The sequence below is a fragment of the Solanum verrucosum genome, unplaced genomic scaffold (assembly GCF_900185275.1).
Source record: "Solanum verrucosum unplaced genomic scaffold, falcon-dt-bn FXZP01000049.1, whole genome shotgun sequence".
Taxonomy (NCBI): domain Eukaryota; kingdom Viridiplantae; phylum Streptophyta; class Magnoliopsida; order Solanales; family Solanaceae; genus Solanum; species Solanum verrucosum.
This window is the reverse complement of record NW_026020221.1, coordinates 6061710-6075793: the sequence shown is the minus strand read 5'-3', so window position 1 is coordinate 6075793 and position 14084 is coordinate 6061710. Positions and strand designations below refer to the sequence as shown.

General features: G+C 30.7%; 2 protein-coding genes and 1 long non-coding RNA gene across 3 annotated transcripts; 1 reads left to right on the top strand and 2 right to left on the bottom strand.

The window, feature by feature from the left end:
• The first annotated feature begins 3931 nt into the window (after positions 1–3931).
• LOC125831322 (uncharacterized) lies at positions 3932–5453 on the top strand. The gene is made up of 3 exons (XM_049510523.1): positions 3932–4368; positions 4588–5278; positions 5363–5453. The coding sequence occupies exons 1-3, from the start codon at positions 4366–4368 to the stop codon at positions 5422–5424; spliced, it is 756 nt and encodes a 251-aa protein (XP_049366480.1). The 5' UTR covers positions 3932–4365; the 3' UTR covers positions 5425–5453.
• A 2202-nt stretch (positions 5454–7655) lies between these two features.
• On the bottom strand, positions 7656–9459 carry LOC125831422 (uncharacterized). Its single transcript, XM_049510627.1, has 2 exons — positions 9224–9459; positions 7656–8697 (listed from the first exon to the last, which is right to left on the bottom strand). The coding sequence occupies exons 1-2, from the start codon at positions 9457–9459 to the stop codon at positions 7656–7658; spliced, it is 1278 nt and encodes a 425-aa protein (XP_049366584.1).
• A 4116-nt stretch (positions 9460–13575) lies between these two features.
• Positions 13576–13845, bottom strand: LOC125831373 (uncharacterized). Its single transcript, XR_007443185.1, has 2 exons — positions 13721–13845; positions 13576–13616 (listed from the first exon to the last, which is right to left on the bottom strand). It is a non-coding gene; the product is annotated as an uncharacterized LOC125831373 (long non-coding RNA).
• Between the last annotated feature and the right edge of the window lie 239 nt (positions 13846–14084).

Here is a 14084-nt window from a genome sequence, read left to right as displayed (position 1 = left end):
AGATTAAATTTACTAGCTAGCAAGTAATCATCGACATAATCAGAATTTTTCACTAAAAGTTTTTTTAAAAAATATATAAAAAATTACATATACGAATAAGTCATTGCATTTCAATCGTGTAGTATATATAGATTATATATAAAGATCAAAATTCACTAGCTAGCTAGCATGTTTAGATTTTGAAACCTTTCATTGTAGCAGTTTCAAGTCTCATATTTCCTATTTTGATGTACTAGTGCATAAAAATAATTCATAAATATATAAGTTTTATCTTAATAACTTCTATATTATTATTATTTTTAGACAAAACTTCTATATTATTGTTGCATTACTAATACATTTTTCTAATGTAGATCTTGCAAATGTTATTCCTCGTTATATGGAAGTGCATTATTCTCTTCTATAAATTGCGGGACTTGAAGAGGTTGAATTTTCTAATTAGGTTTATAAAATGGAATATATAATTATGAAAGTGTTGGAGTATGTGATTAGATAATTTAAAATATAAGTCTATTAAATAAAAATTAAAATACATTTTTATTTTTTTAATTATATTTTTAACACGTCTTTTAGTGTGAACCTAATTGACACAAATCTATCTAAAGAAAAGAATGACCTTTTGACTTCAAAATGATTCAAGTTCCTTCAAAAAGCAAACACACTTCTGATTTATTTTTATTTTTTTCTTCCAACACTATCATGGTACTTCATACTAGTGTGCCTTGCAGAATATTGATCTTTAATTGTCATGTTGTGGTTGTGTAATCTTTAAAAAATAATTAATTAAGAGTGTAGTTTACTTAATATATTTCTTATTTATTTTTTAAAAAAAATTTGATCTATTATGTGCCTCTTAATTTTCTAGAATAATTTAATGTGAAGGATCAAGTTTTTTTTAAAGAAAAAATGATTCTGGGGAAGCTCGGCTTAAGTTAGAATATATTAGTATACATCTAGTCAAATTAAAATATAAGGGAAAATAATATATTAAATTAAAACTTAAATAGAAAGATAAGAAAGAGAATAATGGTAACTTTTCTTTCAATATTTTGACGCGTAATGACATGTACAATGTTGGTATTTATAAGTAACTTGAAAAGTCAAATTTCATAATTGTATTAGATATACATAAAAATTAGATTATAATCTACACATTTCAAATAAGAAATTTTAATAATCTAATTGATTGACTATTTAGATTTTCTTCTCGTAGATAAATATTTAATTTTACATCTTGTAATTTCCTTCCTCATTTTTCTTTCTTATATTTCTGATATGATAATAAAATAGTTAAAATAAAATTAATGTATCTAAAAGGTATGTATGTAAAATAAAAAATAATTAGATAAATATATTTAACGACTAAAGAAATTGATTTTGAAAAACTAATCAATAGAAGAATTAAAAAAAACAAATGGGAAGAAATATAAAAAAAGAAGAGTGAGGAGAAAAGGGAATTTTTGACCAAAATAAGCTATTTTTAAAACCAATTCACCAAACTAATACGCTTTTTAAATTTTTTACAAAAGTAGTATAAACGTACTTCATGGTAACGTTTTAGGTTATTTTTATTTTAAAAATTCAACGGACAAAAACTGACGGGGTTGACGATGTTAAATAAATAAACGTTACTATGAGTAACGTTTTAGGTGTAAAACGTTACTCATAGTAACGTTTTAAGTGAAAAACGTTACCCACATATTTTTAAAAAAAAAGTGAATTGTGGTCACGTGGACCTTTTATTCATTCATATCCACAAATGTCACCATCCAAACAAAACAAAAATACCAAAAGAAAATACAAAAGGAACTTTCCAAAATACATTGGTTAGTCCAGATCTACAACTATGGTGGTTTTGAGAAACCTTCTTCTTTCACTTCATCTCAGGCCCTTCAGCTTCTTTCCAGGTATGTGTCCAAGTCCATTTCCAAGATTTTGCAGCTACGAATCGAGCTCCCTGACGTTCTTGTTCTTCTCTTTGCAGCGAGGTAGTCACCCTTGGCGGTGATTGACCGGAATACCAACGACCCCAGCATCACTCAGATCCAGCTCACTGGTGACTCGGGAGTTCTCAGTAAGCAATTTAATCTTTGTTGTGTTGTACTCCACCATGTCTTGTATCATGCCTTCTTTTCCTTAACTGTTATTGTTGCAACTAGACGGAGAGATCATCAATTTTATCTTTGAATCCCTGTATGAATGTTATATTTTATTCATGTGTATGCTCTGTTCACTGATTCTTGATTGGCCTAGTTCAGGTCAAAACCTAATTTCATGGATAAACGATAGCTCTTCTATTTCAAAATCAATTTTGGAGATTTCTTGTTATATCGAGTTTCACAATAAATTATGGCTATAAATCTTTCGAAAAGCTTGGAATCAAGTTTTTTTTCCTGTGTTAGAGCCTTGAGGTATGTTTTTTTTTCCTTACAAAATAGTAAAAGGAATGCTTGAATTTTAGAATTTCTATCTTCTCGAATTACATCGTTTTGGTTATATAGAATAATCACTCAAGAAATTCTGATTTGTATGTTGTGTTTTCATTTTGAATTGATACATCTTGTTGATGCAAAGAGAAACAATGAAAAACATGTTCACATGAAAATGGAATGGAAGACTATAACAGGTTGACTTGCAATCGACCTCTACTAAAATTGAGTTCATTTTCCAAAATTTTAATGAAACATTAGGTGACAGCACATTTATTTTGATTTGCTTGTTATATTTTGAACTAACATTAATATTTAATTTACTTTCGTACGTGTTTTTCATTTTAATAGATACGTATATGACTGGTTATAGTGCATACCAATTGGATCCCGGTCCACTTGAACCATCAGTATTAACTCAACAACTTACCCATAGGTCACGGGATATATGGGATGGAAATGTTAATATGATTTTAAATACGAGGAGGTGTGATGGAAAATTTTGGGACCTCGTAAAGAAATATCCCATTCATCCATGAGTCTTAGAAGTGATTGAATTATCAGGATTATATGGTGTTTATAGATCAAATCGACCTAGTATTGATCGTAGTTTGATCACTTCACTAGTAGAGAGATGGTGTCCTGAGCCTCATACGTTTCACTTTAAGACGGGTGAGGCGACAATCACCTTGCAAGATGTAGAAGTGTTGTACGGCTTACCTGTGAATGGTGATCTAGTACTTGGTGATGAGTCGATAAGGACCATAATGAATTGGCAAAATATTTGTCAAAGATTGTTAGGTTTTATTCCACGTCCTCAAGACTTCAACCGTAGTAGCCTCAAGGTAACTGCACTTAATGCACATATGCTCAAGCAACTACAGTTACCTGACTTGGCAACACAAGATATGATCAATCAAATGGCTAGATGTTACATGTTTTGGATGATTGCTGGTATGATGATGGCAGATACATCTGGCAACTATTTAAAGCTTATGTTCCTTCCTATGCTCGAGGATCTCAGTGTAATTAGCTCTTATAGTTGGGGTAGTGTAACCTTAGCGTGCTTGTATCGCTTTTTCTGTAAGGCCTCACAGAGTAACCAAAACGAGATAGCTGGATTTCTACCACTACTCCAGGTATACTTAATAACTACATCAATTATTTATAAATATTTCTTCTAGTTTATAATCTCATAATTATATATTTATATATTATGTTTAGATTTGGGCATGGGAGAGAGTTACTGTCCTCAAACCTCAGGTAATAGCACAAAAGGACACCGAAAATAATTTTCTTATTGGTTTACCTAGGGGTCCACATGCTACTAGATGGTTTGCACATTTTAGTTGGACTGATACCACTAAGCATGTGTTGAAAGTTTTTAGGGATGCACTTGATTCCATGACAGAGGATCAGGAATGATGGTATACAGGTTTTTTAAATTTTTTTTATGTATATATTGTAGTTGAAACTCATTTCTTTTCTCTTTATGTAGTTTATTTGGGAACCATATTCGGATGACTTAATTGAGAATCTTCCTGACTATTGTCGAATTGGACGAGACATATAGTGTGTTAGAGCTCCAATTTTTTGTTGGGATGTCGTCGAGGTTCACTTGCCTAATCGAGTTATGAGACAATTTGGATTGAAACAAACGACACCAACTCCATTTCTATTTGATGCCACACATTTTCACCATAATCGTAGGGGCAGACCAAATACAAATTGGAAGTTGGACCATGCACAATAGTTGCCTTTTTGGAACCAAGAGCTTCAATATATTTGTGATGCACCGTTCAATCGTGAACCACTTCGATATGATGACCCTTACCTTATTTGGTTCAGACGCATTACTCGTCTTGTTATCGGTAATCCTACTCAACGTCCTCAACAACAAGAAGGTTATGTACCAAATTCAACGGCATATGAAACAATGGTATGTATTAGATTTCGTGTGTTTGTGATTTATCTTTTGAGGATATATCAATGGCAGGGTAGATATTACTTCTTCTCAAAAAATTTGACTTGGAAAATTGTTACCTATGTTTTTTCTTAGAAAATATTATATAAGTGCTTCAGATTGATCTTTGTTTGAGCATCTGTTAGAAAAAAGAATCGAAAATGCTTGTTAGAAAAAGAATTGATCTTTGTGTAGGTGCGTCATATTTATTCCATGGTTGATAGAACCAGAGCACTTGGTGATCAGCCATCAATGGAGGATTTATACATATTTCGTGCAATGGTCTGGAACGAAGGAGAAAAATGCTTGACATATGTGCACGAGGCTGATAGGATTAATGTACAAGCCGATTGTAGAAGAGATGAGGTGCATGATGATCATTTACATTCCCCTGTTCGTAGGCGAGGAAAAGGTGGTGTTACTGGTAGGATGGCTCGTGCTATTGAGAAAGGACGAACGCCTATTGAAATTGACAAATCAGTCTCCGAAGATGATCACACAACTTCTGATATTGGTTTCATTTCAAGGGGCCAAACTCAGGAGTTCACTCCTGGGGCATCAGGTATGACATATCAACCAACAAATATTGATATTGTCCCATACACGAGGTCACAAATATTAAGGAATTCAAGTCTTTCGTCACTTGAGAATGTATTTGGTGGTTCTCGGCCTCAACATTTTGAGAATGCCCCCAACTTTAATTCATCACCTGGGCTGCCAATGTCCATTGAGACCCCTAATGTTGTTAATCATTTAGTGGACTCCAACAATCATATAGAAAGTAATGAGTTGGATGATTCCAACAATGAAGTGGAGAATGCAAACGAATGTGGTGAACCATCAGTGAAGGAGAAACGTACGATTTTTTCTAAGCGTTGTGGGACTGGTACTATTAACATCTTTATATTATTTTTTGACATAAATGTTCCTCTTTTTAGTTGAATAATTTAAAATTACCCTTGTTTGTCAGGGAGTCACTATCTTCGCCAGCATGGCAAAAAGAAACAAGCAAAGAGAAACAAAGAACTGTAATTGAGAGGTTTCATTGTACTCGTCCTCCCTCTCATCTCTCTTCTCCCTTCGGTTTGCAGATCCATCTCTCTCCTCTTTTCCTTTGCTCTTTCTCGAAATGCCACAGGTACTATGCATTATCTGTTTCTTATCTTCCCTTTGAATTTTTTGGTTAGCCATTACTTGCAGAGTTTATATCTTATGTAGATATCATGGAACTTTTGTTCAAGGGTTTGGAGAATGATTAGGCCTTGTAGGAAACAAGGCTGTGAAAGTTCTTTAGTCAAAGAATATTCATTGTAATTAAGACTGCTAATATCAAGAATGAATGCTACTTAGATCTTCATTAAACTTTTATAAAGGTTGTCTTAATTTCTTTACTGTGTGAATTTTTTTTTCCTTGTAGCTATTAGATACAATTGAAAAATAATATATTACATTTTATTTATGCTTTAACTAGTGATATATTCTCTTAAGTCGATCATTGTAAATATCAATCATTGTGCTGCTCCAAGCAATGTGAGTATTAACGCTTTCATTTGCTGAGAATTGTTCAAGATTTATGGGTTTTGGGACATGTTCTACAGTGAGATATTTAGTTTATCTCCTGAGTATTTCCATTATGTTGTAGACCTACTTTGGGTCCTGATTATATTCTTTGTTCCAGTATAATGATCTCACTTGCGAGCTTGTGCAAAGCTATTTGGACGAAGTAAATGACATTAATTTCTGGCGTTGGATTTCAATTTTGGAGTTTCTACTCGAGAGTTGTGTGTCCCGGCATTTATTGGACCATGAAGTATTGAAAGAGAAAGAAGTGAAAAATCATGTAAATCAATCTTGTATTAGCTGTGTGTCCAATTATATAATATCAAACATTTCGAGTTGTTTAAAGTATTAGCAATTTGAGCATTTCTAAGTTAAGTTTGTTTTTTCCTCTACATTTCTAAGTTTATGCAGTAGATAACTTTATGCACTAATAATTTTTCCTCTATTAGCAATCTGTAAATCTGAAAATTAACACTAATAATTTTTCCTCTATTAGCAATCTGGAAATCTGTAAATCTGGAAATTAACACTAATAATTTTTCCTCTATTAGCAATCTGAAAATCTGGAAAAATTTATGCACTAATAACATAATTGCAAAAGATTAATGATTATTTCAGTTACAGTAGATAACTGAAAGGAAATTAACACAATTAGACATCGACCCATAACTATTCACTTAAATTTAATTATGATTGGGACATCGACGCCTATCATGTCCAGTCTGCCTACATAATCCACAATCTCGCTCATACACTGTAGAACCACGATCCATTTCATTAGGTATTCTAGTTGTCCTTGGCCGATTAGGATGACGATAGAATTCATTACTTCTCGTTGTAAAACTTGGAGATGGCAAATATGCCTCATGACCAATAGGCCGTGAGAATGACCCAGAATATGTTGCAACATAACTCTCTATTGTGAAATGCTCGCTAACAAAATTTCTAGCTAGCCCTCCCATTCTATCAGTTACCTTCATGACATGTGAACATGGGAAGTGCAAATTAACCCATTTTCCACAATCACATTTTCTTTCATTCAGTGAAACACAATGAGGATTAGCACTAGTACCATCAGCTTGTATTGATATAACCTCGTATACCCATGTGGGTATATTTCAATAAAAAATAAAGTGCCTTTTTGAACTTTCATAATTCTTCTCCCACTTTATTTTGAACCTCTCAGTCCATAATTCATTTTGTTCTGCAAGTTGGTGCGCTATTTGAGACCTACGGGTATACCGTTCAATAGTTTGCTCCAATGAAAGTCTAACCATAGTAGTGACAGGCAAACCTCGTGCTTTTTTCAACACTCCATTGAACGACTCTGAAAGATTTGTTGTCAACACTCCCCATCTTTTTCCACCATCATGGCTAACAGTCCATTTGTCCAAGGGAATTTCCATGAGGTATTCATGTGCTTCGACATTTTCTTCTCTAATTTTTCACATCAAGGATTCAAACTTCCTTACTTGATGGGCTGAAGCAACCCTCCACATCAGTCTGTTGAGGTCCTTGTTTGGAAATTTCGATTGAAAGTTGCTCTTCAGATGCCTTATGCAAAATCGATGAAAGGCTCGAGGCTCTTGAAATCGCCGCAACTCCTGCAAACTAGTCAAGATTCCTTTTTCCCTATCAGATATAACACATACATCTTGTCTACTTTTTATCACATGTGCACTCAAATTTCTAAAAAATCACTTTCATGCCTCTTTTGACTCTTTGTCTACAATAGCAAACGCTAAAGGAAGAATGTTATCATTTCCATCAATTCCAACAACAATTAATAATTTGATCTCATACTTTCCATAAATATGAGTTCCATATACTGAAATAACAGGGCGACATGTTTGGAATCCATCTATGCATGGCTTGAAAGCCCAAAATACAAATTTAAAAGTTTTTACCTCTGATGAACTCATAGACTCTTCGTGTTTCCATTCCACAGCTGTTCCATGGTTAAAGTGTTGAAACGCTGCAAAAAATTTAGGTAGGTCACTAAATGATTTCTCAAAGTCACCATACACCAATTCAAATGCGCGTTGACGTCCAAGCCACGCTTTTCTGTATGTCACTTGATGACCAAATTTTTCATGAACCTTTGAAATGACATCTACCACCAAGTACTTAGGATTTTTGCTAATTTGATTTAAAAACAGTGATGCAATCAAATTGGTATTTAGATTGGCGTGACCAGTAGAAAACCCTTCAGTCTCACATCTATGATTTTCAACATATTTTCCTATCTTCCAAAGATTATCTCCAACTTTTCGACCTCGAAGAAACCACAAGCAACCCAATAAACTATAAAACTTACATCTCACAACCCATAGACTCTTGGTAGATGTTACCACCTTAAACTCCTTATTTTTGTGCAAACTCCAAATCGTTATCGCCCGTTTCAACTTTTCTTTACTACTAAAAAACATACCTTTTTTCAAATCCTTTTTTGCTTCCTCAGACCAAATTGAACAATAGTCCATTTCAGATTCACATGTAGACATGAAAATGTCTTCCTCATTCTCTAATGTCCTGAAATAGGGTATGTCATGATTTTGTATTTCAGACACGCCTTGTTTATGATTATGAAGATTTACACCATTCTGAGAAAAATCTCTAATATCATCAATATCTTCATCAGGTTCACTTTCATCACCATCTTTTGGAGGTTCATATTCCTCCGAACTTTCATCACTAATTTCAGCATTTACATCTTTATATAGATCAATATTGGTCTCATTATCTCTGTAAAAAAATATTAGTTAAATTCTAGCAAAATTATAAATATAGAAGCTTGTTTTAAAAGCATTAATTTATACTCTAAAAGGTTAAATCTTCTATCAATAAGAGATAATTTATGTATACTAACAATAAAATTATCTTATTAAATTGTTACACTAAAATTCAGTAAAATATAGATTTGTTGTTTTACCTGGCCTCATAATCTCTGTGACTATTATCAATATGCATTTGACTACTTGATCCTTCACCAAATGATCAATGACCTTGCATCGACAATTGTTGGAATGGTGGTTGAACAATCGGTTCTACAAAATGAGGTTGATTGGCCGTGGTAAAGCCATAATTTTGAGCCAATAAATTCATGTGATAACCATGATGACCACTAACTTGAAATACAACATTTTGATCTATTGATTTGGACTTTACATACATCTCCAAGACATTTATATCAATCTTATCCGCAAATTTTTGAGGTATGAAAAGAAATTGTAATAAAGATTGGTCATTCTCAATTTTAAACTCAATGAACCTTGTATTGTTACCTTGAATTGAACATGGATATTTTCCAGAAATATCCATATGAATATTTTCACTATTTGTTCCCATTTTCTCATGCAACAATCCAACCAATTCAACATAGTAAGTTGAGGTAGACATACTAATAATCATTCTAGCACATTCAGTATACCTAAATCCGTTCATATCCGTAATTATTTCGCCACCCCAATACAAAGCAACCATCACATTATGTTCAAAGCTCGTCATCTTTATCCTACACATAAAAATAAGATATTTTTTTAAAATAATATTAATAAATTTAAAAAATAATTTTAAAGCTATAGTAAGAACTTAACATAATATGATAAATTTGACTTATTTAATTCATACCTGATGAAATTTTATGAATATTATTTTAACACTCAAAGTGAAAGTTTTGATGAATATTGTTGGAATATGCAAAAAATTCCTTACAACAACATTTATTTTATAATCACATGTGTTGTAACTAACAGTCACGTTTTTAAGGTGAAACGTTACTCATAGTAACGTTTTACAGCTAAATTTGCAGGATTCGATTCTAAATTTCCAGGAGTTGAAGGCCCGTGATTGGATTCTTTAGAAACGTTACTCAAAGTAACGTTTTAGGTGTAAAACGTTACTATGAGTAACATTTTAAATTTGCAGGATTTCATTCTGAATTTACAGGATTGGATGTGATTGGATTCTCAACAAACGTTATTGTGAGTAACGTTTTACACCTAAAACATTACTCACAGTTACGTTTTAGGTGTAAAACGTTACTATGAGTAGCGTTTTAAATTTGCAGGATTTCATTCTGAATTTACAGGATTAGATGTGATTGGATTCTCAATAAACGTTATTGTGAGTACGTTTTACACCTAAAACGTTACTCATATTAACGTTTATTCATTTAACGTCGTCAGATCCGTCAGCTGTTCTGTCTGTTGAATTTTTAAAATAAAAATAACCTAAAACTTTACTATGAAGTACGTTTATACTACTTTTGTAAAAAATTTAAAAAACGTATTAGTTAGGTGAATTGGTTTTAAATTCAACTTACTTTGGTCAAAATTTCGAAAAAAGAAGAAAAGAAATGAAGTTGAAAAAGATAGAACCCACATATTATTTTATTTAAAAAGTAATTTCTCACGTACCAACTTTTAAATGCCTTCACATGTGCAAGGCAGCAAGGGTTTAATTATTTTTCGTGAATCCGACAGGTAGGTTTTCTTTTCTTTTAGATAATATAATTAGTGGCGACGAGATTCAAATTTATGATCTTTATCTACTTTGATATTAATTGAAGTATGTCAAAATTTAGTTGTTAAACAAAAAAAACAGATTTTATTTATTTAATTATGTCTTCAATACATAAATATATATTTGGAGTATTTTTCTTTCATTCACGTGTATATGTATGATTTATTGATTTACTTATGCCAATATAAAGTTTTTTTCATTATTCTTTTTCTCGAGTTCAACTTCTATATATTTAAAACTTATTTTTAAACTATGTACGTGGAAGGTTTATCAATTTGTTTATTTGATTAGTTACCTTCCCATCTTCAAATTTTACCTTCTTCTGGCACCTGCTCATATTAGGTCAAATTATATATTCCCTCCGTTTACTTTTATTTGTCATGTTGCACTCTTGGAAAGTCAATTTGACTAATTTTCAACGTTAAATTAGATTATATTAATTTGATATTTTAAATAATAAATTTAGAAATTCAAAAACTATACGGAAAGTATTATAAATTGCAACTTTTTGCATATCAATATGAAAAATAAATGTAAAATATTAGTCAATTTTTTTATAGTTTGACTCTAAAAAAGAAAACTATGACAATTAAAAGTGCACGAATATAGTATAAAAGATAATAATTTTTAATATATTTTAGAGTATATTGGTTCACAAGATTGGCCCAAGTTTAATTCGGGCTAAATGGACTAGATTTTGTCTCTTAGATCCGTTTTAAGAATATTTCATAAGTAGTGTTGTTAGTATCAGTATTTATTTTTTTACAAAATATAGCGATATTTTTTTTTTTTTTTTTTTTTGTTTTCAAAACGTAACAACATTTTTCTTTCAAAAGATAGCAAAATATATTATAACCGTGCACATACAATATCTAGTCGTAATTGAAATTATGTGAATACAATATTTAATTGTAATGGTATATGCATGTATATGTATGCATGCATATATATGTTTTTAAAACAAAAATAAGTTGTAATGTGTGGCCAACTGTATGTGTATGTATGTGTTTTCTAAGCTAATTAAACTGGATGTATGTGAAGACATTAACTGTATGTGAGGCAAACTAGATTCAATGTAGTTACTCTGGCGACAACGAACAATTGAGGATGAAGTTATAGTGATGGCTAAGGTTTTTTATGATACATAAATACGTATATAAGTGTCTATAAGATATATAATTACATAATCTCGCTATATTTTGTAATTATTTGAAAATATCACTATAAAAATAATAAAGAAGTAGAATATGCTTCATCAAGTAATTTTGTCCTATGTTCTCCATTAGTTAACCATCAACTCGGTACGTACATGATGTAACTTCCCATTAATCGAATAAATAAATTTCTAGAAGCAAAATATATAATAATAATAATATTAAAAACTTGACTTTATCTTTAGTGATCCTCTTTGGAAACTTCATTTAGTATAATGATGTAACAAACACTTGAAAAATAATAATCTAGAATAGTTGGGGGTTTAAAAAATAACTAGATTAGGTGACTTAATTACACACTTGATCATATTGATTCATCTTATTTGTTAGATGCCAAAATAAAATAAAACGGTTTAGAATTTGTAATCTAGAAAATAAAATCGACAAAAATAAAAGTAAAATTATTAATACAAAATAAAAGTTATAATTATGATGTATATACCTTTAATTTTGTTATCCTTCTTATTTCATGAAAGCAAAACTCCAGCCTTGGGTAAAAGCCCTTACCCAGGGCTGCCTTTGAAACAAGGGTCATCATAAAATCGATTTTCGACGAATAAAAAACACATATGCTAGAATTATAATCTCAAAATACCCTAATAAGAATGTGTATATTTAGCTATTAATATAGTGAGAAAAAATATATTTTGCATCCTATAGGACTAGAATTATCAAAATAACAAGTGTTCTACCTTTGAGAGCGACTTGAACTATTGATTTACATAAAGACTTATAATAAAACCTAAAAATCGATCACTGAATCGAGTACCTCTACTGAATAAAGCTCAATAGATTTGTAACATGAGCCTTTAATTTATCAATTGATTATAGAGGTGCTTCACCACTAAAATAAACTTTGCTTGTCAAATTACATTAAAAAAACCATAAAAAATTCAATATTTTCAAAATCTACAAATTTAATTATTTTATTTACAGCTAGGAAATATTATTTCCAGTCTGAAATCGAGGAGGTTTACGTTTTCCTGGGGGTGTTGAACGTCTTGCTACTGCTGGCCTTACAAAAGCTCCCTTTTCTTCTTCATTCATTCCCTGTAATTATTTTTGAAATAATTAAAAAAAAAATCTTAACTTATAAATACTAAAAATATATATATGAAAAAATATCACCTTGAACGATCCAAAATAAAAATTACATTACATTGTGTTTGATATGGCGGAAGTCATTATTCAAGAAAATATGTATATTTTAAAGGAGAAACTACGTAATCACACATACTTCATTATCATATATTCTATTATTATTTATACTTTTAAAATATTACATATCTTACAATTAATTAAGAATTTCCTACCATATATTGAAAAAGATACAATTTGATATATGTAGTTTTGCTGATATATACACTAAAATAGGAAGAGAGGCGAGCGAGATATTGTTATATATCCCGGATACATGCAAATTATACTAGATAAATACCGGTTGTATGTATCTGATGACTGTTGTGATTCACTATTTGGAATAGTAGATATATAGGAGAGCGGCAGTGAGATGAGAGAGAGGATGATCTAATATATATATATGCGAATCCACTTAGATACAATGTATCAAGAACAATTGAAATATATGTATCCAGATGTACCAAAATCTGATAAGATACATAATATTGTAAACTAGAGCTTATCTAAGTAATTAATTAATTCCTAAACTAGAGGAATTTATGAAATTAATTATCAATACTAAAAAATTTAATCATAATACCTTCTTATTTGCTAATTCATTATTAACTTCCAATAGAAATATATTTTCCACTCACGAGCAAAAAGATTGAAGTGGAAGTAAATGAAGTGTCAAGGAATTTAATGAAAGGAGAAAAACAAAACAAAATATTAAATGTATATATATATATATAAATGAATAAGTTACCTTCTCATTTTCAATGTTTAAATTTTCATGCTCATCATTTCCTGGAGAATAATATCATGATCAAAGTTATAAAAATAAACTTCTTTAAGATAAATATTTTTCTACTTCTTTAATAAAGATGAAAAAGAAGAAGAAAATGAAATACCTTTACCAAAAGAAATAAGGAATTTAATTAGATCTAGAAATTTGTTCTTGATATCTTGGACAAATAACGCAACTGCCATAGATTTTCTTGATTTATTTCTATGGATAATATCAGTTATGAGCTTTATATATCCACATCAATTATTTACCCTAAAGTTTTGATCAATATTGTAATATCAATAGGATATTATTTTTTTCACAATAATAGATCTAAAGTTTGATTCTCATTGAAGATCACGACAAATATTAATGATGACACAAACACGCAGTACAATAATTTCAGCTTTTGACAATTTTTTTTTGCACGGTTAGTCACTTTTTAATTCAAGTTTGATTATTTGCTACATGACTACCACTACTTATTG